The sequence below is a fragment of the Monocercomonoides exilis genome (genome assembly GCF_001643675.1).
Source record: "Monocercomonoides exilis strain PA203 chromosome Unknown scaffold9-1957334, whole genome shotgun sequence".
NCBI classification, from domain to species: Eukaryota; Preaxostyla; order Oxymonadida; family Polymastigidae; genus Monocercomonoides; species Monocercomonoides exilis.
The window spans coordinates 866001-889911 of NW_027150554.1; the positions used below are offsets into that span (position 1 = coordinate 866001).

Sequence of the window (23911 nt, forward strand, 5' to 3'; positions counted from 1 at the left end):
TCGTGAGAATAACAAAAACATTGAGAGAATAAGTCTCAAAATACATTAACACAATAACACTTATCACACAAAGAATATTCAGGTGCAAACCTGGGCGTCCAACATTTCTTACAAGAAAAAACAGATACATTGCAAAGAAAGCACTGAAAGAAAAATTGATACACAGGGCAAGAGATATCCCAAAGGTGACAGGAATCTATTGCGGTCTTTCCACAGCACGATTACTGTTGCACAATGTTCTGTCCAAATACACACTATGAAAAAAGAAACCATATGAATCGAATTTTTCGAAACAACAAAGAAAGGTCTTTGCAGAGTACCATTTGAGAGACGATGACAAATGGAATCATCCCTGTTTCGTGGATGAAAAAAAATTCAACCTTGATGGACAAGATAGAAGAAGGATGACATGGATTCCATTGAATGATCCTATTTCCTTCGATCATCAATGTCAGAAACCTCTAGAAAAACTTACGGGATGGTGTGCTGTTGGTTTGGATTTCAAAAGTGATTTATTTATATTAGAAAATACGATCAATTCAATTGATAATGTTTTTGTTTTGAAGCACACTCTGAAACCGCAAGATGATACCTAGCGGTCATTTTTCTGGAGATTCGTTCATGATAATGCCTATATCCATAAATCAAAGCTCGTAAAAAAAACTGTGAAGACAATCGAATTCACACTGTTCCGTGGCTACCATACTCTCCGGATCTTCATCCTACTGAAAATGTGTGGAAAATGCAAAGCGATAGATTTTATGAAGATGGAGCTCAAAAAACATCCCTAACAATTTTTAAAGAGAGTTTCACATCAGATTGGAAAAAATACCTCAATTCATAATTAATTACACAATTATGTCAATGAATGATAGATTGTCTGATGTCATTGAAGCTAAAGGAAGTTACACGAAGTGCGAAATTATTGTTCAAAGTTTTTGATTTCTTTTTTTTTTTTTTTTTTTTTTTTTTTAGAAATTATTTTTTCAGTCATGAACTTTTTGGAACATTTTTTTAACTATAAGGGTTCAAATTTTCATTTTTATTTATTCACTAAAGAAAAATGAGACAATTTTGAAAATGATGATGTTTATTTATTATTAAATATCATTTGAACATAAAGAAAAAACACAACACACAACTATTTAAATCAAGAGAAATCAATTATGAAAAGGTTGGATTGTTTTCGTTGGCACTGAAGCATTATTTAGAAATAAATTCCATATTTGGAAAGTTTGGTGCATTTCAACAAAAATTTGAGCAAAATTTGAAATTATTGATTTTTAAGAAAGTTAAACATTTGTGATTTTTTAAAAAGAATTACCCATATCATTAAAAAAACGATGATAAAACTGGTCTATTTGGAGACGCTCCTCTTTCAACTGTTTATCCTTTCTGTCGGATTCACCATCATCATTAAAAGAAGATGTTTTTTTTCTTTTTCGAAGAGCAGCACATCACTTGTGCTTTCTTCCTCACCTATCTCTTCAACAACCTCAACTGCTGTCGTTCCACATGCTCCTCTCCAGTTTCTTCTGTTAGAAAGTTTTTTATTGAATCTTCACATTCTTAGGTTTATCTTTCTCTTTCTCTCTCTCCTCACAAGCATCGTCTTCTCCTGATGCTTCCCAAAGGATATAAAGCTTTTCTTCTCCTTGTCTGCATCTGTGTTCCACAAAATAATAACTCGACATGAAAAATCAGCTCTCAGTTGAGATAATGTTCTGAATGATACGTCAGTGATATATAATTTGTTCCCACAACGTGAAATGGTGAATAAAAAAATGTGCTTTGCGATAAATGATGGATGAATGAAAATTCAATGAAGGGTGAGATGATTGGAGAAGGAAAAGTGGAAGAAGGAGTCGGAAAAATAATCTGTCAATAACCCACTGCATCCTGCTCATTCCGATTAAAGAGGAAGCATCTCTACCATTTCTCCTTATTCAAATGTTTGTCAGACTACGTGTGAACAACTGTTGACATCTTTCTGCCTTCTCCTTCAAACTCTGCCTCAGAAATGTCAAACTAAAAAATCATCTTTGGATGAAACTAACTATTCAAACGCTTTGATTGATTAATTAATGCGCAACTCGAGGTGACAATAAAATTATAGCCAGAAGTCTTTGAGGCATTTCATTTTGTGCTGCTTTCACACTGTGAAGATGAGATTTTCGTTTGAAAGGAACATCACATTTGCCACATTGTGTGTATTTCATGCAAAATGGGAATATGATATTTAATATTAAAGGCTTCTCCAGTGTTTCAGTTTGTTATTAACTGATGTCCATTCTCAGATGAATTGATGCTCATTCTTTATCTCTCTCTCTCTCTCTCTCTCTCTCTCTCTCTCTCTCTCTCTCTCTCTCTCTCTCTCTCTCTGGTTTTAACATGCACAGAATTGAAAATCAAAGTGAGTGAAAAGTGAAGCAGAACTCCATTTGTACAGCCTTATTGCCTCTCATCCACAAATTCACCTCGCAATGAACATTAATCGCGATCAGCTGGTCAACGACTGCTTTGGATATGATTGAATTGATGGGTGTTTTAAAGCATGGTGTGTTGTTATCGGTGATATCTGTGGTACACCACACGAACAGCAGTATGTTGTTCACCACAGTTTCTTTCATATTTACCGGGTTCATTCTCATCACTATCTGGGTGTCAAACTGCAAAAACACTTTTTCTTTCATTCAAACTTTCTTTAACTTGTTCATTATTTCAAAAAATATATTCTGATGTGAACAAGTCGAGTTTCTTCTTCTGTTATTTTCGTGCTTCACCATTATGGAATCTTTCTTTTCCTTTTCTGCTTCATCAATGAATTTGCACAGTATCGTTGAAGTGATGGATGTGACAACACTTCATCGAATGCAAAGATCTTCAACATACGCTTCTGTGAAAGAATACATCAACAACTGATTGTTCTCTCCAAAAATGAATGACGAGATATACTTCATTCCCGTTCCTCTGTTCCTCTTCGGCTCCTCAAATGAACGGAGGGTATTTGGATTCCATCGAAAAAACTTTTCACAAAATAAATTTGTTGCAAGCAAATGCGCCATTCGAAATCATGTCACTATCAATGGACCATTTTTGTGTGAAGGGAGGAAAGAATGTTGAAAGAGTCGTTGAGATTAAAGAAGTCAAAGATAATGACTGACGTATTCCCTGTTTGGCTGAATTTTATCTTTGATTCAGATGATATTTTTTTAATGTTCTCGTCTTTATCTTTCCACTCATCGGCTGCTCCGTTTCTTTCGCCTGCGATCCACTTAATGCTTTTTATCACTTTCAGAGTGTTAATTGACAATGTTTTCATCATGAAGTCGTAAGATGTGGTCAAACATTGCATTTTTTCCACACAATTATTTTCGATAATGACTTTGTGATGAATGCTCCTCCGCCAACAGCTATCTATTGGATTGAAAACAATTCAAAAATCATGTGGGCTTCAGAAGAGGAAAAAAGATAATGATGATAAGTTTTTAAAGAAGGAGAAATAATTCGAGAAAACGAGCGTGATTATTTTTGAAATCATTTCTTTTTTCGGTGTATTAAAATAAAAATTCACTTATGAACATAGCTTGAAAATTTATATTTGCAAACTTTTTGAGTTATTATTGTTTCAAAATCAAACGTTTGAAATGTGCTCAAGAAAATATTTTTAAAGACAGTGCGATAACTTATCAATGTTCACAAGCAAAAATGAAAAACAAATAATTTTATTAAAAAACCTAACAGAAAAAATATTTTGTCGAAAATAATCACACACGAAAAAAAATAAAGAATTCATTATCATGAATAAATGTTCACATCCAAATAGACACATTTTCTTTTTGTAATTTTGAAATAAAAGGTTCTCTACAAACCTTTGAAAGTTTCTTCTTTTCAAATTTCCTGATACAATTTAGAATTCTGTATCTTTCAATATCATCGTTTCTTCCAATTTTATTCGAATGATAACTTTTCCTAACGGATTGGAAATTTCAAAGATAATATTATCTTGAATGATTACACAACTGCATCATTCGTTCAGACAACTTTCTTTGGTTTCTTTCTCAACGATTCGCATTTAAATAATATGAACAAATTTTCTCTGCTTCATCTTTCATTTTCTTTATTCAGCAATATCCAAAAGATATATTTAATGAACACAAAACAAATTATTAAATATTAAAATGAAATAATTGACTTATATTTTTTGACCAAGAAGGAGATCGACATTATTATAAAAATAGCAGTAATTGAATTGAACAAATTATTGTTTTTCTCGTTTGTGATTAAAATTTTGATGTTCATTTGTGGAAAAATACTGACTTTCAAGCTTCTTTTGCTCGAAGCATTGAAAAATTGCTTCACTCATAACTTTATTTTGCTTTCTCAGATTACAAAATAAATTTGATTTTTATATCCGTAAACAAGTATCGTTGAAATCAAAACATGAAGTTTTTGTGTCATTACGCGAATGTCAAAAAATGGACTGATTTTTATTGTGTTTTTTGGAATAAAAAAGTCAATGAAAAGTGCATAATTTTTCAATGAATATGCCTGAAGTGAAATATTTTGCCCCATTTTTGAAAAAATTCATATTGTTGTCTTTTTCATTCGAATCTTTTTTATTTGTTTTTTTTTTATTTTATTTTATTTTTATTTTTATTTTTTTTTTTTTTTTTTTTTTTTTTTTTGTGAAATCGTTTCAAAGAACAATTTTTGAAAAGAAAAAATTTTTGAAAAAAGAAGATTCATACGACAGTTTGATTATCTCGACAGATTTAATTTTTCTGCTGACTGATCTTGACAAAGATCTGAAGATAACTTATTTAAAAAATGCTTTTTTGGTGATTTTTTGGATAAAAATAAAATAAATATGAAAAAGTCGTTAATACTCGAATGGGTGATTCTTTTTGATTTCATATTGTTTCTATCAAGTTTTACGAAATAAACTATAAGCACAAACATTTTGAAATCAATCATATGTTTTGGTAAAAAAAAAAACAATAAATGCACTTCCCTATTCAGATGAGAAAACATGTGTTTGAAAGTCATTAATTTGTAAGCATTTTTCGCTTTTTTGACAATTCTTTTGAAAATATGTGTGACAAAGAAAATTATATATTCCCCGAAAAAATATATGATTTCATAAATTATCACCCAAATGCAATATGAAATTTTTTTAACAATATAAATCAATATAAAATGAGTTATTAAAAAATAACATAATAAATTACAAATTAGAAAAAAATTTGAAATTGTCTTTTCGGTCGACTTGTGGATGTGCTTTGTGAAAAGCAGGTCTTCCGCAAAGGCTTATTGACACTGTGTTATAAAGCACTGAAAATCAACGGAAAAAAATGAATGAAAATGTTCTTGAACAGAAAAATGTGACTTTGCTCGAGAATTATAATTTGAATCGAATTAAAATTCAGTTTTGATTGTTTTGTGTTTTATAAAGAAGACACGATTGAAAAAAGTCGACATTAGGTTCATTTTTTCGTTTTGTTATTTGTCAGGTTATTTTTTGAAAATGTGTGATATCAGTTATTCCTTTTTCAAAGAATAAACACGCTCCAAAAAGTCTCGCACATGCAAATAGTATTTGCAAATAATTTTTATTTTCTTTGAATTTCTTATGAACCCATTAACCAGCAGATCAAATTCATATTATAAAACAAAAAATAAATGAATAAATGAATAAAAGAGAATCCATATGGGGAGATTTTTTTATCCGGACATTTTTTTTTAATCCGGGCATTTTTTTTTTATTGGCGTTTCTCACTAAATAAAAACTGAAAATAGAAAAAGCATATTGAACCAGGTTTGAATACATATTAAATGTTCATACAAAAAAATTTTTTTGTCAATTTTTGTTTTTGATGAAGATCTTGGGAATTTTTAATCTATTTTTGATCATTTGTTTTGCTCGTTTTTAACCGACTCTCTTTTTCTGTCAGTTTTTAGCTACTGGTCCATAAATCATTCATAATTATCTTTAATAATACCAAATCTTTTTTGTTTTTTCTTATTTTTTCACGAGTTTTTCGCATTTCATTGTTTTTGAAGAAAATTGCAAAAATCTTAAAATAATGAGCTACACAATATTTATTAGATATTTTTTTCAGATATGCGTCAAATGATAAATACTTGCAGAAAATATGCACAACGTGAAATTTTTATAAAATGTTGTTGTTTTAACAGTACAAATAGATTTTTCTTAATGACTAAATAGCTCATTTTGTTCTTGATTTAATAAAACATGACAAATCATTTCGATTTGTCATGTATTTTAATATAATTTGCAAATTATTTTGGTATTTTCATTGAAAGAATAAATAATAGTCGAGAAAAAATGAGTTTTTTGTAATTTTCTTCAAAAACAATGAAATGCGAAAAACTCGTGAAAAAATAAGAAAAAACAAAAAAGATTTGGTATTATTAAAGATAATTATGAATGATTTATGGACCAGTAGCTAAAAACTGACAGAAAAAGAGAGTCGGTTAAAAACGAGCAAAACAAATGATCAAAAATAGATTAAAAATTCCCAAGATCTTCATCAAAAACAAAAATTGACAAAAAAATTTTTTTGTATGAACATTTAATATGTATTCAAACCTGGTTCAATATGCTTTTTCTATTTTCAGTTTTTATTTAGTGAGAAACGCCAATAAAAAAAAAAATGCCCGGATTAAAAAAAAAATGTCCGGATAAAAAAATCACCCTATTTTAAAAAAATATTTTAAAAATCTCAAGTTTTGAATGGATTAAAAAAAGAACTTCAATAATAAATCCAAAATCAACAAAATATGAATAACAAAATTGATAATCCTTCAAAATGATATTAACAGCTGCTTCAATAACTAATCAACAAAATCACAGCAATAAATAACAACAATCTCATCAACAGAATTGCAACTGCAATTCTAATCACAAAATAGAAACACTTAAAAAATAAATAAAAAGATAATAATAATAATAAAAGTTCTAAATAGAGAAGTACATTTATTGTTGGCCTGCCATTCATTTGTCCATCTGCTGCTCAGACAAGCCACGAAAACGAACCCTTCCGAAGAATCTTTTCCCAAAGCACATGAATTTCGTGATTAGCGAGCGGTTCATTAAAATTCCCTTGATTCCTGTTCATTTTTGCGTTTTCTTTCTTCTTCTTTGCTTCCTCCTCTGCTCTTTTCTTTTCTGCTTCCTCTGCCTCTGCTTCTTTTTGATCTTCCTTATCATAATACTTGTTGATCTCATCAATCTCCGCACTCAGTTCTTCAACACTCAGCCCCCTTTGAATCACATTTATCAGCCTCTGTTCTTTCTCTTTTTCTCGCTTCTCCTTCGCTTTCGCCTTCTCTTTCGCCTTCTCTTTTCTTTCTTGTTCTTCCTGGTTTTTTCTAATTTTTTCCGCCTTTCTCCTTTTCCACTCCTCTGCCCGTATTTCCTGCATTTCTCTACCTCTCTTACACGGAGCTAATTCCTGCCACACAAGCAGCTCTTTGTTTGAATCCACTCTTTGCTTCACCCACTTTACATCTCCCATCAGCAAATACAGCGCTGCCCAGAATGCAGCCAGCACAACCACAAACCACACCAGCATCGGAACCAGCGACAGTATCATGTTTCTTTCCATCTTGTGCGCTCGCTCAATCAGCTCGTCGGTCACAATCACTGCTGACATGAACCGTTCTGCTCCTTCCCACGCCTTTCCACTCGAAGTCGGTGGGTCAAACTTCCCAATCCCGTCCAAGCACAGAAGAGGGATCAGAACAATGGCAATCCCTATTGCAGATCCAAACACAATCCCACAGCAGCGCACGCTCTTGCTGCATATCGTTTCGAAATCATAATTTTGTGATGGCTCCATGTTGAATGCAAAAAGATGCATCGTGATGATTGTCAGGAACAACGGTATGAAAGTAATTGTCCACGAGCTTGTGAAATTGTCTGTTTGATCGTCCACATGCAGCAAGCATTCCAATCGCACATATTCACGTCCACATTCACACATACACACACAAAAAATAAGAAAGAAAGAAAGAAAAAGAAAAAGAAATAAAATGAATAAATGAAATGAATAAAACATAATTTTTGTGCGAAACAGATACAAAAAACAAACAAATAAATAAATAAAAACGTAATGCTACTCTTCTCTTTTTTCTCACACTCACTCACTCATCCACCCTCCTTTAACACTTTGCATACAGCACAGTTTCACAGAAAAGAACACCCACGTAAAAGCGATTCCAATCAGAGAAATAATAAGCATGAACAAAGAGAAACAATAATGATATGGAAATCTTGGCCAGCATGATACATAAATCCGTTCAGATATCATTGAACCATAGAAAAGCAAAAAAATGAACAAAAGATTGAACAAAATTGTATCTGAGTTTGAAATCGTTCGCCCATCTTCTGTGAATTTTTGTGTGACTGTCTCTGTGTCTGCCACTTTTCTGAAAAGCACATCATTAGCAGTCTCATTTTCCATCGCACTCCTTTGAGGATACGGCTTTGTCACTGGACCATCAACCAGGCGATTGCGAATGTTGAATGTGTGTTCATCCCCATTCACAAAATTGTCAATATCACTGCTTGAGAAAACCACACAAAAAAAGAATCCCATAGCTACTGCATTCACTGCAAGCGTAATCCAAAAACACTCTAGCTTCACCAAACACTGAATTAAGAAATAGAAAAACAATGCAAGCATCACGATTGAAACACTAAACTGGAACTTCGATCGCGACAGGCTGAATGAAAAGACCGATCTGGTAACTTTGTTCGTCAAAAGATTCGACACATGCCCATCATCAGACAGCTTGTCGAAAACTGGCCCCCGGATAAAATTCGTTGAGTAGAAGATGGCAAAGAAAAACAAGAAAAGAAATAGCGCAAGAGACACCCATGTTAATGTGAATACAATTAAATACAACCAAGGATTTTCGATAGTTCTTTTCAGATCTTGAAAATCCTTCCAGAAGCCTTGTCTCTTTCCAAACAGCACTTCTGGAAAAGTCCCATACAACCGAATGGTATCCTTCCATCCTTTCGGGCTCAATCCAAATCGGGTCTTGTCCGCAACATCCTGAATACAATTTAAAGCAAAATATAAATCAATAAATAAACAAAAACGAAAAGAAGCCCATCAAAAAGATAGTCACTCGCTGTGCCTGCTCCAACACAGCATAAAATGCACACATCCGCATTGCTTGGATCGTACGTGTCCAGATCCTGGAACTCGCTCTGACTCATGTAGATGTTGTCTCTCAGCCGCGGCAACTCCTCAACGACAATTTCATGCCAAAACCTGCATTCAGTCAAATCCCGTAAATTTTGATCATAAAAAAATTAAATGCATGTCATACTCGTCTGTATCCAGCATCTTTCGGAAAAACTTTGACGTCCCCATCAGCCTCATTTTCGTTCTTGTGTCGCATTTTTTCAAAATTCTTCCAAATTTTCAAAAATATTTCAAAACCCAACTAAAAATCTCACACTGCTTCCAAATATCCATCGGCACTCCTGCACCACGTGCGTTCAAGCACAAACCGTCCGATAACTGCAAAACAGCAAAAAACAAAAATGCAAACTTTTCGCATCCACCAGTCCACAATCCTCATCTGACGAGCTGCTGGACGTCGGATCTTCAATGCCTGTAACCATGGGAATCAACTCTCGGAACGCTCTCTCATTTCCTGTGTGGCTGAGAACTTCTGAAGATTTCATCGATCTGGTGAATAAATTGTTTTGCCAACTGATTCGCAGTTGCTCAACCAACCACATTCACTCATTTTGTTCACTGGTATTTTTGCATAACCTGGTGATATTTTTGGAGTGTTTTTGTGCTTTTTCGAATTCAATAGAAAAATAAATTAAAGGTACTTTCTTCAAAAAATAATGAATAAAATCCAACAGACTCAATGGCAGCGCAGCAGTCACAGGTGAGGATGGGCGGAGGAAGGGGAAAGTGTGGGGCGCAGACGTGTGGCGCAGACACGCACGCCAAAAAAATTTCTGATTCAGTTTTGGAGTTCGGGCAAGAGGGACGGGGGCAGAAGACACATATAGTGTTAACGAAATGGCTTGCAGTTTTGGTGCATAAGGTGTTTGGGTTTCGTTTTTTTGTTCAGCGACAATCCACCTGAGATGCAAAAAAGGCGTGTTCGAAAGAAACGGGAGTAGTCTGCGGTGGAAAGAAAAAGGTTTGAGTGCTCGTTGCTGTTTGTGCGCTGCACGGTATGTTTGCAATTGTTTCATACCATTTTGCTTTTTTCCCCCTCGTTTTGCAATGCAATTCTGACTTTTTGGTAGACAAAGGCGACGAAGAGGAAGAGGATGAAGAGGAAGGCGATGAAGAAGAATTCGGGAGCGAAATAGACGAGGACGAGAACTCGTAGGACGAGTTGGCTGAAGAAGAAAAGGGGCTGGAGGAGGGAGCAGGGCAAGAAGATTTTGAGCAGGAGGGCATGGCTGATGAAAACACTGAGTTGGAGAGCAACCAGAAAGAGCCAATGGACCAGCTGGACGAGGACGATGAGGACGATGACGTCGAGGAGGATGAACATACCGGAGAACGGTCAGATGGCAACAGCAAGGATGACGCTGAAATGAGCAGGAGTGGCATGGAGGATCGGATGGCTGAGAGCGAGGAAGAGAAGGATGAAGCGAGCGGAAAAGAGAGCAAAGAAGCTGAATACGCTACGAGCAGCATGCAAGAGAAAAGAGAGGAAGCAAGTGACGAGGAGCCTGACGTCTCATCTCCTTCTGAAGACAGGCTTCATCTTCAGCCAGTGACAACTTCAGAAGAGGTGAGGAGGGAGGGTTCTGTTGTGGATGAGAAAGGAAGGAACGAGGCAGAGAAAAGCGATGCTGAGGCGTGTGATGAGGGTGCTGCGGCGACTTTGAACAGCACACAAAAGCAAAAGGGAAGGAGTACAGCTGCATCATTTTTGATGTCTGTCCAACAGCTGCAAAAGTTTCATCAACCACAACACCAGGAGGAGGAGGAGGAAAGGGGAAGGCGACTGGAAGAGCATCATCAGCTGAAGTGGCTGAGAGTTGCGGGCTGGATGCGAAGCAGGAGGCGAGGAGGCTGAAGGCGAAGTTGGAGGGAAAAGACGAAACGATCCTTCGTCTGCTGAAAGAGAAGAAGGAGGAGGCAGAGGAGATGGGGAAGGAGCGAGAGCTGGGGAAGAGCAGAGAAGAGTTAGCGGAGAGGAGCAGGGAAAGGGAGCGGGAATGAGAGAAGAGCAGGATTTGGGAGCTGGAGGAGGTAGAAAAGCGGGGAGAGCAGGAGGAGGTGAGGGAAGCAGTGAAAGAAGAGATAAACCAGCTGAAGAGTGTGATGAGAGGGATGGAGAAAGAGAAGGAGGAGCTGGGAGCGAGGCTGCTAGAAGCGAAGAGGGAAATGGAGAATCTGAAGAGGGAGAAGGCAGCTGCGACAAAAAGGGCAAAGTTGAAGGAGGCGGAGTTTGGAGAGGGCGCAGGAGGAGGAGAAGCGGAGGATGGATGCAGAGGCGCCTCTGAAGGGGAAGATTGGAAGGGTTGGGAAGGAAAGAGATCGCGATCGGTGGTGGTATGAGACAGCAGAAAAGGAGTGGAACAGCGAAAAGGAGGGATTAGAGGCAGAAATACGATCGCTGAAGCAGCAGGTGCAGACGCTCCAACAACAACAACAGCATTCCACTGAACACTCTTCTCCATTGCTCAAATACACAGCTGGAGAAGAAGTCGCAAGCAGAACGAACCAGCCATCTGTTTATTTTAAGAGCGATAATCAGGCGAATGGGGCATCCTGCGCTTACAGTGAAGATCCTCCGTCTGCTCTTTCTCCACCGATTCAGGTTCAGCCATCAACGCATTCACCTTCTTCTTCTTCTTCTTCTTCTTCGTCTTCGTCTTCATCATCATCATCATCATCTTCTTCTTCTTCTTCTTCTTCTTCTTCTTCTTCTTCTTCTCCTCCTCCTCCTCCTCCTCCTTTTACTTCTTCAACCTCTTCCTCTTTTTCTCCTTCTTCTTTTTCTTCTGCTGCTTCTTCATCTTCGTATTCTTCTTCTTCTGCAATTTGCCCTTTTCCACCAACTGCCCCATCTTCAACTTCTTAATTGCCTTCTTCATCAACACTTTCTCCAACTTTTTCGATGCCATTATCACTTTCTTTGCATTGGGTCGGAATATCGGCCTTCTGATTCATTAAAGCTGTTCAATCGGAAGCACAGACAAATTGAACCAAATTTTATTTCATTCACTTTTTATTCTCTCAACATCATCATAATCGTCATCAATGCCTTTTATTGTTTCGCTAAAAATGAATCAGAGCTGCTTTCCTCTCTGCAATGGAGCATTCAGCCCTGCTTCAGATCTTCGTAAGGCTTCCGCGCTCCGGCTGTGCTGAACAGGGTGAATGATTTGAATGTGAATGAGCGGAGGAAGGAAATTCTGGGGGAACGTCGCATTCATTCACTCGCTTTCTGACGCCGCCAAGAAGCGAAGAGAGAGGAGTTCAAATTCAAATGGAAGAGGCAAAGAAAGCGAAGTTCAGTTGCAAGACGAATGCTGTGCAGAGGAAAGGGAAGCAGAATGAAGGCCAAAGACGAAGAAGAGGACGAAAGAGAAAGACGAGTTTTGCACATTTCAAGTTGACGCTTTCGACCAAGGCTTGCACAGGCACAACGGAAAGAAGGCGGAGAGAAGAGTGAAGGTGATGATGATGACGACGAATTGCAGCAGACATTCTGCTTGTTCGACAGCGCACTCTCATCTGCCAAGCTGCACACTCAAAGTCCCACAACCTCCTTGACAATTATCACATCTCCGTTTTCTCCCTTGCCGCACGCACAATTGTCTGCACCTTCTGTTCTTGTTGGAACTCTGCAGAACCCATTCATGCTGTAATCTCCCTCCGCCGACTCCTCTTCATTCACACAGAAGTCCCACTGCACATTCAACCCAAGCTCTTCTTCTTTATCGTCCATGCCTTCATTTTCCTCCTCTAACAATTCGGTCATTGGGTTCTATCGCTCTCGAAGTGCTGCAGTCAATAAAAGTGCAAGGAATCTGCAAAAGTTAGGGAAACAGCAGATAGCAGACAGTCAGGAGAATTCATTTTCTGAATGCAAATGGAATAACTCAAAAACAACTGGAACATCATCATCTGTAATTGATAGAGTTTCGAGTGGTGGGGCGAATTACATGCATAATCAAGTATCTGGAACAATATCATCGTAATATCTAACCTTTTGCAATTGGATACTGTTTTTGGTATTTTTTTCTTATTTGATCAATAATGTGAAATACGGAGAGAAAAATAAACAAACAAAGATAAAAAATTGAGAAATGATCGATTATATTTTGTAGATAACAGCAAGTCCATTTTGATTGCTATTATTCGTTGCAAATTGAAGAATATGATTTATCATCGTTCATTTTTTAAAAATAAAACAGAATTTTTTGATCGAAATACATTTAAAACAAATCTTATCAATTAAATGGTTTTTTTAATAATATACAAATATAATTCATAAATTTAATAAGCACTGTTTGAGAAAGTGATTCTTGAGAGTTTTTTTGAAAACTACAATAAATATTCTTCGTTAAAAGTTATTCCGAAAAGACGGAGTTTATTCCAATTAATTTTTTATTCCAATAAAATTATTTATTCCGAATAAACTTTGTTTATTTGAATATGTTATTTTTATTCGAATAAAACCTTTCTATTCTCATTGTATCTGTTGTTCAAACAAGAAATAAAACTTCATTTTGCGCTTATAAAGGGTAGTTTTTGAATAAAATTTCATTTCGAAAATTTTCTTCCATTTTCTTTTTCAATGAAAAAGAATTTTGAAGAAATTTCGTTAATTGTTCTTCAAAGCAAAATTTCATGAAGGATAGGCTTTGCAGAAGTTTGAAAATACGAAGATGAGGTTTCCAAGTATTTCTTCCTTTTGTTATTTGTTTTTCTTTGAATCACAAAACAGGCAACTTGAAAAGAAGTTGTTTAATTCTCATTGAACTACAAACTTTGATGCAAACTCCTAATGAAAACTTCTTCTTCGTATTGTTTTTCCTTCTTTGTTTTTTTCATTTGTACTTATTATCATGGCTATTTATAAGTCAGCTAATGGAGTTGTCGAAGGAGAAAAAAAAGGAAGAAGAAGAAGAAAGAAAGAAAGAAAGAAAGAAAGAAAGAAAGAAAGAAAGAAAGAGAAAGAGAAAGAAACGATAAAAGCAAAAACATCATCATCTTCTTCTTCTTCTATCTCCTCTTCTTCCTCTTCCTCCACAGACGCATCCTCTTTGCATTCCTCTCTTTCTTCTTCTTCTTTCGCTTCGCATGTGCAAGCAGACTCAGCTGAATGCAGCAGCATCTCCATTCTGTTTATGTTTCTTCTCTCCATCCAGCTGTTGTTCAGCATTGTTCTGAGCGATTCAACAATTTTGATGGAAAAAAATAAGAAAGACATATTCAAAGGCAGATGCTGTCAAAAAAAAAACAGTCCAACAAATACGATGAGGATGAGTGTCTTCGCAAGTTACTGCAAGTTGCTGAGTCTGAATTGATAAGGATCTGCAAGACGAATCTGTTTTTGAGTGAAATATATTTTTGAAATTCGCAAAATTAACCAAAAAATTATCAAAGAAAAGAATACAAAGAAAAAGAAAAATATGAAGTTCAAAATGAGGCAATGCAATTTTTCAAAAAAATGCTCGTCTTTTCGCCTCTCTGATTGAAGCAGTCTGCCTTTTATCATTTCTACCCAACCATTTGTTTTTCATTAGCAAAAGTCAAAAGAACTTCTGTGCATCACTAAAAGAGAAAGAAAAAAAGAGATAGAACAGAAAGGAAAAAATTAGAAATTATCATTGCAAAAAATGTTGCATTTATTTTTATTTTTGATGATCTCTTTCTTTCTTTCTTTTTCTTTTATTAATTTTTCAAAAATAAATAAATAAATAAATAAATAAATAAATAAATATTTTTGCCATTTTGAGAAGCGTATTAAAAAGACAGTTTTTGAGTAACAAAATAAATAAAAATCACATTTTCTCAAACATTTACAAAGTTGTGTCGAATAATAAATGATAAATAAATACGTTATGATTTGCAAAAATGTAACTAAACTTTTCATAAAAGCTTGTTATGATATCTTCGAATCCCTCTTCTTCCATCTTTTCAAACATTTTCCTTTTCAACTCTTTTCTTTTCGCTTCTTCCATTTCATTGTACGTTTTTTCTTCCAACCTCATTGAAATAAGAACAAAAAATGATAAGCTATCAAATGTCATCTTGTCATTCAACGTTGGTCGCTGAATTTCCTCCAATACAACATTAACAGCCCCACTTTTCAACAAGTCTTCAACTTTCACAACTCTATTGAATGCTGCAATTCCCAAGGAGGAAATGCACAAATCGCCAATTTCTTTGTAATTATCCTTCACCACTTGATATACCTGAACAACGCAGTCTATTAGCTTTGCAAGTTCTTCGTTCCACAATTTGCATCTGAGGAAATAATTGTTCAATGTATGGAGCCATCTTCTCAAAATATGCTCTTCTTTCGTTTCTTCTCTTCTTTTTTCATTCTCTTCTTCTTTTCTCTTCCAATCCACATTTCTTGTCAACTCTTCTAGTTCTCTTACAGCTTCTCTCGGAAAATGAAGTTCATTCACAATAACTCTTTCCAAGCTTTTATCGTTGAAAAATCTGTCTACAAAAAATTGCCAAATTGATTGATAGGCAAGCCTTGTCATATTCTGATATTCCTGATGATGTTCGATGATTTCTGTAATTTCATTCAAATACAGTTCTCTTTTCATTTCCTATGCAAAAAAGGAAGAAAAAAATTATGATAGCAAAAAGGAAATTAAATTTCACACACATAATCTCTAATGTTGCTCAACGCTAGCAAAGCCATTTCCACTTCTGTTTGAACTTCCTCGTTTTCCTCCTTATTCAATGCAGCTTTCAGAAGGCAAGGCACACATATTGAAAGTAATTCTGAAGAGAAGTCATAACTAAGAGTGACATTGCATTCACAAAGATCAATCAGCAGTTTTTCATTCTTTCCTTCTTTTTTCTTATTTTCTTCAATTATCATTTCTTCAAATCTTCTGCTCAGCAAAGAACATTTAAAGGCATAACTGAACCAGTCCAAAAGAACTTTACAATATCCAATGCGTTTCAGCAACAACATTGCATTTTCCATTGACATTTTCTCTTCTTTAATTGTTTTATTAATATTGTCGAACAGATCGACAGTATAAATAGATTTGAATTCATCTTTATTCATTCCATCAATTATTTCATTCATTTCCCCAATTTTCTGCTTCTGTTCGATTTCTGAACAATGCTCTATTAAAGAAAATAATTCTTCCAATATATTGCAAACATATCAATTAAAGTGCTTTTAAAAAAATTGAAAAAATGAATAAACTTAATAATTTCTCATCACTTGATAGCTTCTGAACATCATCATTGGGTTTATCTTCACTGCACATTTCCATTCTGTCTATTTTTAGTAAAGATCAATTTGCCGCAAAATTTCAAATGAAAAACAGAAAAACAAACAGAAAAACAAACATTGTTGACAATTGACAAAACTAAAATATAATTATCAAACTCAATTCTTTTGCTCAATAAAAATCTGCGTTAAAAAAGAAATCACAAAGAAGCCAACTGTATTGGTCGTATTTAGCCAAATACGAAAGAGTTTAATTTCTGTCTGATCGAACCAACAATAATTTATGCCTTGGATCTGGATTGCATTTCAAATGAATAGTTGATCGTGATGGAAAATATAACACATGCCTAAAATTGAATATTAAAAAAATTTCCATTTCAACATTTTGAGCAATATGAAGAAGAGGAGAAAAGACTTTGAAAAGAACTTTGCAAAGAGGAGACAAAAAAGAAGCCGTTTGATGATTAATCGTGCGTATGCTTCATTCTCCAACAAATCAAAATGCAGGCATTAGAAATTCAATTTTTGCACTCGCATTTTGTGTTATCTGAAAGCTCTCCTTGATAGAAATGATTTTACCTGTTATTTCGGAGTGTTTGCTGGTTTCCGTGAATGTTTCAGTTTTAATGTGTTAAGCACGGTTATAAGCTATCGGGATAGTTTTATTATTAGTTCGTTTCTTGAGTGGGTTATTCAGGATGAAGAAAAATTGATGGAGGGAATCAAGCTTTCGTTAATCCACATTTTAATGGTGCTCGGAAACATGATAACTGAATCACTTTGGGAACAGAATCAAGGCAATAATGAACAATATCGTTGATCGGGCAATGAAAGAGCTTTCATTCCAAAAGATTATAAATCTGAGCGAAGATGAAAAAAAAATCGATATGGTGAAGGGAGATTGATGCAGTATCAAGATCAATTTACAATGGAAATCTTGAGTACATTCGAACATATCAATCATTTAATGGTGTTGCCGCTTGACGTGTATTTTTCTGTGAATACGCTTGTTACGTTTTCTGGAAAATCATCATTTTGGATTGTTTTGATGGTTGTTGTTGATTCACCGATTTCGGCGTGGACTTCGAAGCAAAGGCGGAAACAATACGTGCGATATAGGAATGAATCTGACAAAATATGCATGACTGCGATTGAGGAGCTTGATAATATTAAGGTGCGTTATCCAATTTATGAAACAATTTTGCATTTTTAAAAAAAATAAAAAAGAAAGAAATCATCAAAATAATAAAAAATTACTCAAACTTTTTCAGCAATGATGATTTCATGTTTTCTATTTCCAATTTTGTTTTTCTTTCTTTTTCCTGTTTTTGTGTTGCACAGATGTTCTTTTGACTACAGTCTGAATAAATAAACGACAGGGAAGAAATGATAAAAAACAGACTGCTTCAATCAGAGAGGCAAGAAGATGAGCTCATTAAAAAAAAGGTATAACAACATTTTGAAATGCAAATTATTATTCATTATCTTTTTATCTTAATCTTAATCTTTTTCTTTTTTGAATTTTCTGATTTATTTTGCAAATTTATATATAATTTTCACTTATAAACTGATTTTTGCAACAGATGATTGTCAAATCCATCCACGAAAACTTACAGTCACTATTGAATGCGCTCACATTCATCTTGTTTGTTTCATTGAGCTTCTGACAACATTTGCCTTTTGAAAGTGTTTGTCTTGTTTCCTTCCATCTGAATCGATGAATCATTCAGAAAACAGCTGGAAGGAATCCAAATTGAAGAAAGCAGACGCAAACACATTGGAGATGTTTCTGCAGTCAGCCGAGTCTGCTTGCAGGTGAGAAGGGGAAGAGGGAGAAGAGGGAGAAGAGGGAGAAGAGGTTAGAATTATCAGTCCGTTTAAAAAAGGAGTGGAGAATGTGTGTTTTCATCTGATATCATGGCATGACCGAAGGTTGATTCTCTTCCTTCGATGATGTACTTTGCCAGCCATTTGTTGACTGGTTGTCTGTTTTTTTTATGCGGCAAGAGGAAATTTTGGAGGACAAGAAACCAAGCCGAGTCGATAATTACCAAACCATCGGAGACGGGAAAATATTTCAAGGCCAAAAAGATGGTTTGATTTTTCTTTTCTTTTTTGTTTTGTTTCATTCATTTTTCTTTTAAGATATTTTTTGAATGAATACGGAATGACTATGAACAGGAATGACACGGAAAGAAACCTGTTTATCCTTTTTCAAAAGAACCAGAAGTTTATGAGATTATTCTTGTTTGTATCGCATTCAACGACGGCGTTCGTGACTTCTGCCATCTGCCTTGCATGACGCATATCCTGTCAATGCTTTAGATGAGCTTGAAAGAGAGAAAAAGAAGTTTGTTTGGTATATTTGTTCGGAATGTTAGGCAGAAGCGACTCTTTTGTTGGAGCTGATAAACTGGCTGGGCATTCACATTCAGAGCACATTCATCTTTTTCAATCGATCATTCTGACTTGGAAAAGCTGATATCGACTACTTTTCTTCACCTTCTTCTTCTTCTACTACTACTACTACTACTACTACTTCTTCTTCTTCTTCTTCTTCTTCTTCTTCTTCTTCCTTTTTTTTTTTCTTCTTCCTTTTTTTCCTCTTCTACCTCTTCTTCTTCTTTTCATTCCTTCATCACCATCAGCTCAATAGCTGCAGGCAACAGAAACACATCCACCATCATCTGCTCGGCTGCCTCCAGCCCCTTTTCCAATTACTTCTCCATAGTTTCATCCACTTCGCACACTGCAGCCATTCGCCCCATCTATTCTTCGTCCAGCTTCTCCGTCACACGCATCGACTGTTGCAGCAGCAATGCAAGTCGCACAATCGTCGAAGGGAGCAGCGACTGGTCGAACAGATCGAAGATCGAAGGAAATGCTGTTCGCGTCCTCCACCTCAAACGTCCTCTTCCTTCTTTGACTGCGCTCCCACAGAGGATGCATGAGACGAAAGCCGCGCTGTCAGTGGAACTGAAAGGAATACAGAAAATTCCACATGTCTCACCAAAAAATTCCATCACAGTGTTTGAGAGAACAGAAGCATCAACAGAAACAGCGGCATGCACTGTTCATTCACCGCAGCTGCCTCAGGCAGCACAATTTGCAGCCATCTCTCATGTTGTCCATTTCTGTTAATGATAAGTTTTTTAAGCTCTGACTGAAGAATGTTAAGAACTGATTGCAGGCTCAGATGGGGGTGATGATGACTGTTCATCCCTGTCACCTTCTCCACTCCACTTCAAAGCTGCATAAATGGCGATGAAGCAGACGAAGAAGATGGAGACGTTGAGAGAAAAAAAGATTGCTGCATTTAGATGGCAACAAGAAGCTTTTTCAGACACATTATCACTTCTGTTTGCAGCTCCACCAGAAAATCATGCTCAACATCAGCATTTGGATCACAAAGGATAATCACATGTGAGTTTTTTCAGTGTTCGAGGGAAGGGAACAGATGGATCAGGGTTGCTTTCAGGCAAAGAATTGAAGTGAAAAGAGGAGGATGAAGAAGAAGAAGAAAAGGATGAATGTATTTGCAACGAGGAAACCTTGTGAGGCAGATGAGGAGTTAGCAGAAGATTGAAAATGTTTTTTTTTTTTTTTTTTTTTTTTTTTTTTTTTTTTTGTGGATTTATCTGCAGCAAAAGAAGAAGTTGTATCTGAATCAGATTCTGCTGCTTGGAATAATATTGAAAAACAGAAGAAATTAAGAAAAGCATTTGATTGTGAGTATTTTGTGGAGGAAAACGAGCTATGTTCATATGAAAAATATTGAAAACTGATAGGAAAAAATGTTTGGAAGGTTTGCAATTTTTATTGATATTTTTGAATTGTTATTTTTTTATTCAGTGAATTTTCAAAAAAATGATGAGGAATCAGATTAATTCGAAGAAGAAAAAAAGAAATGAAATAATTTTGCCATAGAAGAGAAAGTTTCACTCCATTTCTGAGAATTCAACTTGAATGGTGAATGATGAACTGGTTTTGTCAGAGCCTTTCATTTTTTGTCACAATCATACTCAAGCCAGCTAAAAGGGGGGAGAAATAAAGGATAAAAGCAACACATTGTTCCATGTTCAGCTGAGTCAGCATGAAATATTGTGTAAATTCGTCTTCTGAAGATTTTCATTGGTCAGTGTTTTTTCATCTGATTGCACTCCAATCACAGCAGAAATATTTCATTATTCAGTGTTTTTTACGAGCAGCTTGACAAATTCTTCACAAATGGAACCACGAATTTTGAAGAAGCTTCTTTGACAAAGTTTTCAGCTGGAAATACCACTGAAAACAGTTAATTTGACTCAGTTACAACATTAGACACACCAACAGAGCGAGACTTTTTATCTTCATCATCTTCTTCTTCTTCCAGAAAAAACAGTCTATTTTCTCAGTTTCCACAAGCCTGGGAGCTGTAAGGGATGATTCAAATGGAATTGGTTCGGTTGCGCAAAATGAAAAAAGAGCACTTAAACCACAGAAGAGCTAAAGAGCTGCATGTGATGATGGAGAATATGAAGAGAAAGAAGAAGAGGAAAGAGAGACAGAACGTTAACAGAAGAAGAATTTGGGTTTTTGTGATTGAGAAGTGGCAAAAGAACGACCATTCACCAAAAGAAATCTTCTTTTTTCTTCATAAGGTTTTGATTTTGTATCTTCAGATAACTGAAATCATGTGGAACAAGGAATAACAAGGGAAGAAGCTGAAGAAACACAAAACCACTCAAAGGAGCAGAGAAGAGATTTTACAAGTTACTGAATGAAAAAGGTCTCACAAATTTTTGTCTCATGAAACTTGACGTGCAGATGCACCATTTGAAAAAGAGGAAAATGAAAGTCATTTTAAGTCTCTCTCTTTTTCTCTTCATTTCATCAAAATGAAGCGAGACAAAAATAAAAAATTAAAATGAACACTCAAATGATTATTTACGATTTTGCAACATGATGAAAAAAGAAAAATTGAATAATTGGAGTTACAGAATAAATAACATCTTATTTATTCAAACATTCACAAAATAATCAGAAATATTCAACGATAAAACAGTTATCCAAAAATGTCTGTTTAGAAAATTAAACATTTTGTGAAAGCTTGCAATTGTATCTTCGTATCCTTCTTCCTCCATCTTTTCAAATATCTTCCTTTTCGTTGCCTTCCTTTCCTCTTCTTCCTTATCATCTTCCTTCTTTTCTTTCAATTTTATTGAAACATTCTCAAAGAACCGTAAGCATTCGGTTGTCATGCCTTCATTATATGTTTGTCTCTGCATCCCCTCCAAAACAACATCAACAGCTCTTTTCAACAAGTCTTCAACTGGTACAAATCCGTTACCCGCTGCATTTCTCAAGGAAGAAATGCACCAGTAGCTAATTTCTCTGAATTTATCCTTCACTGTTCGATATTCCTGAACAATGCTGCTGATGAGTTCGACAAATTCTTCATTCCACAATTTGCATGAGTCAAAAAAGGACTTTATTGTTTTCGTCCATCCCGTGATTACAAGCACTTCATTCGCTTCTTCTTTGCTCATTTCTTCTTCTTTTCTCTTCCAATCGATGCATCCAATCAGCTCTTCCAATTCTTTTGTTGCTTCTCTCACAAAATGCAACTCATTCATAGCAATTCTTTCGATGTGTTCGTCGCTGCAGAATCGGTCAATCAAAAATAGCCAAGCAGACTGATTAGCAAGTTTTGTAAGATTTCTGTGTTTCTGCTGATGTTTGATGATTTCTGTAATTTCCTTCAAATAAAGTTCTTTCCTTAAAAACTAATTAGAAATTAGAAAATAGCAATAATATCAAAAAAGAAATAACAATGTTCATACACAATGTCCCATTCCGCTCAAAGTCAGCAAAGCCATTTCCACTTCTTTCTGAGTCTCTTCGCTTTCCTCTTTCTTCAATGCAGCTTTCAGAATGCACGGCACGCACACGCAACGCATTTTCGAATTTATGTAACCATTCAGAAAAATATAGCATTCACAAAGATCAACAAAAAGCTTCTCGTTTTTCTCTTCTTTTTTCTTTTCTTCTTTAATAATCATTTTCTCAAATCTATTGGCCAACGAAGATTTCCCAAAGCTTGGAATGAAAACATTTTTAAGCTTGATGCAACATCCAGCATGCTTCAACAGCAATATTGTATTCTCTATCGACATTTTCTTTTCTTCAATCATTTTGTCTATTTTATCAAACAGCTCTGACTTGAAAATGGATCTGAATTCTTCATTGTTCATTTCATCAACTATTTCATTCATTTCTTCGATTTTCTGCTTCTGCTCTTCCTCATCGCAATGCTCCAGCTCAGAAAACAATTCTTCAAAAAAAAAAGAAAGAAATGCAATAAGCAACAATTCAAATGCAACAATGAATGCAAACCATTGAACTTTTTTGTGCTGTCCATCTCCTGTATTTTTTGCAGAAAATTTCATTCAGAAAACAACACCATTTTGATATTCACAATGAAAGTTCATTTGATTGGATAGAATAAGTTAATGAAAAATTAAACCTCGCAAAAAATGAAAGAAATATATGCATTCAAACTGTTTCATCAAGCATTGACATTTTCGACTTGTAATTTCAAAGAAAAAGAACACTTTGTTCTTTCTCTTTGTTGTTATGGATGCTTTGATCGATAAGAATAATTCATATATGTTTGTCTTCTTGATAGATGAGAGATTGAGAAATAAATAAGTTAATCAGGGTGGGCAGAAATATTTTGAGAGATTGCACGAGACAGCGATGGTGGTGAATTGACGATGGAATTGTGTGAGATGATTTTCATGAAAAGCATCTTTGTAGTTAATTCTTCAATTTTGTTTTCAAATGAAAATATCATCATGAACGTGAATTTTATTGTTCTATTTATTTCAAAGATGTTTCCTTGTGCAACCTTCTTTAAGAATAGGAATCAGATTTGTTGTTGAAATGGCCAATCTCCGCTTGAGAGAGCAATACGATGAGAATGGAACTGATTATCATATAAAAATTGGGAAACAAAGGAATATGCGTAAATGCCATGATTTTCATAATTTTTATTGAACAAGAGATGAAGACAAATTTGCATAGCGTTTTGGAAAATGATGAGGAAAACGGTTTTTTGTGGTTTTTGGCGAAGAAAGTGGATGACAATCTCAAAAGCGAGATTTTTTATGAAAAAAAGGCAAGGAAACAATGAACAGCAATGAAACAAGATAATAGCATTTCTTGGAGAACATTTTGCTTTTCTGATTGAAAGGTTCGCCCGTGTTTGGAGAGTTTTAATGAGTTGAACATCGTTGCGCCTTCTCATGAAGTTGAGACAGGTGAAATGGAGATCATCAGCATCTGTTTCAGCCCATGCTTTTGAAAGATTTCCAATACAAGTCCACGCAGCTTCGTTTGTTTCTTATTTTGAGCATTGGCAACATTTTCAAAAAGAACAGACAGAAGTCTTATGACTTCGGTATCA

General features: G+C 35.2%; 7 protein-coding genes across 7 annotated transcripts; 3 read left to right on the top strand and 4 right to left on the bottom strand.

Moving 5' to 3' along the window:
• Positions 1–6355: 6355 nt before the first annotated feature.
• MONOS_13072 (uncharacterized protein) lies at positions 6356–9733 on the bottom strand. The gene is made up of 6 exons (XM_067865751.1): positions 9592–9733; positions 9499–9523; positions 9367–9450; positions 9200–9308; positions 8204–9086; positions 6356–7945 (listed from the first exon to the last, which is right to left on the bottom strand). Exons 1-6 carry the CDS (start codon positions 9725–9727, stop codon positions 7038–7040), a joined length of 2145 nt encoding a protein of 714 aa, XP_067732424.1. The 5' UTR covers positions 9728–9733; the 3' UTR covers positions 6356–7037.
• Positions 9734–9921: 188 nt separating this feature from the next.
• On the top strand, positions 9922–10378 carry MONOS_17191 (uncharacterized protein; the record flags this gene model as incomplete). Its single annotated transcript, XM_067870087.1, has 3 exons — positions 9922–10104; positions 10184–10237; positions 10313–10378. The coding sequence occupies 3 exons, from the start codon at positions 9922–9924 to the stop codon at positions 10376–10378; spliced, it is 303 nt and encodes a 100-aa protein (XP_067732425.1).
• An 89-nt stretch (positions 10379–10467) lies between these two features.
• MONOS_13071 (uncharacterized protein) lies at positions 10468–12108 on the top strand (the record flags this gene model as incomplete). Its single annotated transcript, XM_067865750.1, has 4 exons — positions 10468–10888; positions 10969–11104; positions 11146–11470; positions 11530–12108. The coding sequence occupies 4 exons, from the start codon at positions 10468–10470 to the stop codon at positions 12106–12108; spliced, it is 1461 nt and encodes a 486-aa protein (XP_067732426.1).
• Positions 12109–12780: 672 nt separating this feature from the next.
• Positions 12781–13011, bottom strand: MONOS_13070 (uncharacterized protein; the record flags this gene model as incomplete). The annotated part of the gene is made up of 1 exon (XM_067865749.1): positions 12781–13011. The coding sequence occupies one exon, from the start codon at positions 13009–13011 to the stop codon at positions 12781–12783; it is 231 nt and encodes a 76-aa protein (XP_067732427.1).
• Positions 13012–14957: 1946 nt separating this feature from the next.
• MONOS_13069 (uncharacterized protein) lies at positions 14958–16246 on the bottom strand. Its single transcript, XM_067865747.1, has 2 exons — positions 15883–16246; positions 14958–15823 (listed from the first exon to the last, which is right to left on the bottom strand). Exons 1-2 carry the CDS (start codon positions 16213–16215, stop codon positions 15059–15061), a joined length of 1098 nt encoding a protein of 365 aa, XP_067732428.1. The 5' UTR covers positions 16216–16246; the 3' UTR covers positions 14958–15058.
• Positions 16247–17368: 1122 nt separating this feature from the next.
• On the top strand, positions 17369–17817 carry MONOS_13068 (uncharacterized protein; the record flags this gene model as incomplete). Its single annotated transcript, XM_067865746.1, has 2 exons — positions 17369–17638; positions 17806–17817. The coding sequence occupies 2 exons, from the start codon at positions 17369–17371 to the stop codon at positions 17815–17817; spliced, it is 282 nt and encodes a 93-aa protein (XP_067732429.1).
• A 3647-nt stretch (positions 17818–21464) lies between these two features.
• Positions 21465–23081, bottom strand: MONOS_13066 (uncharacterized protein; the record flags this gene model as incomplete). The annotated part of the gene is made up of 4 exons (XM_067865745.1): positions 23005–23081; positions 22840–22867; positions 22287–22777; positions 21465–22229 (listed from the first exon to the last, which is right to left on the bottom strand). The coding sequence occupies exons 1-4, from the start codon at positions 23023–23025 to the stop codon at positions 21465–21467; spliced, it is 1305 nt and encodes a 434-aa protein (XP_067732430.1). The 5' UTR covers positions 23026–23081.
• Positions 23082–23911: the final 830 nt, after the last annotated feature.

Excerpts from the sequence above, each read along its gene's own strand:
- MONOS_13072 (XM_067865751.1), bottom strand. The coding sequence starts at position 9,727 with ATGAAATCTTCAGAAGTTCTCAGCCACACAGGAAATGAGAGAGCGTTC. Across the intron at positions 9,087-9,199 it reads ACGATCCAAGCAATGCGGAT|GATGTTGCGGACAAGACCCG; the intron begins GTGTGCATTTTA and ends AATTGTATTCAG. Across the intron at positions 7,946-8,203 it reads CTTTTCTGTGAAACTGTGCT|ACAATTTCACAAGCTCGTGG; the intron begins GTATGCAAAGTG and ends ACGATCAAACAG.
- MONOS_13069 (XM_067865747.1), bottom strand. The coding sequence starts at position 16,215 with ATGTCAATGGAAAATGCAATGTTGTTGCTGAAACGCATTGGATATTGT. Across the intron at positions 15,824-15,882 it reads TGAGCAACATTAGAGATTAT|GAAATGAAAAGAGAACTGTA; the intron begins GTGTGTGAAATT and ends TTTTTTGCATAG.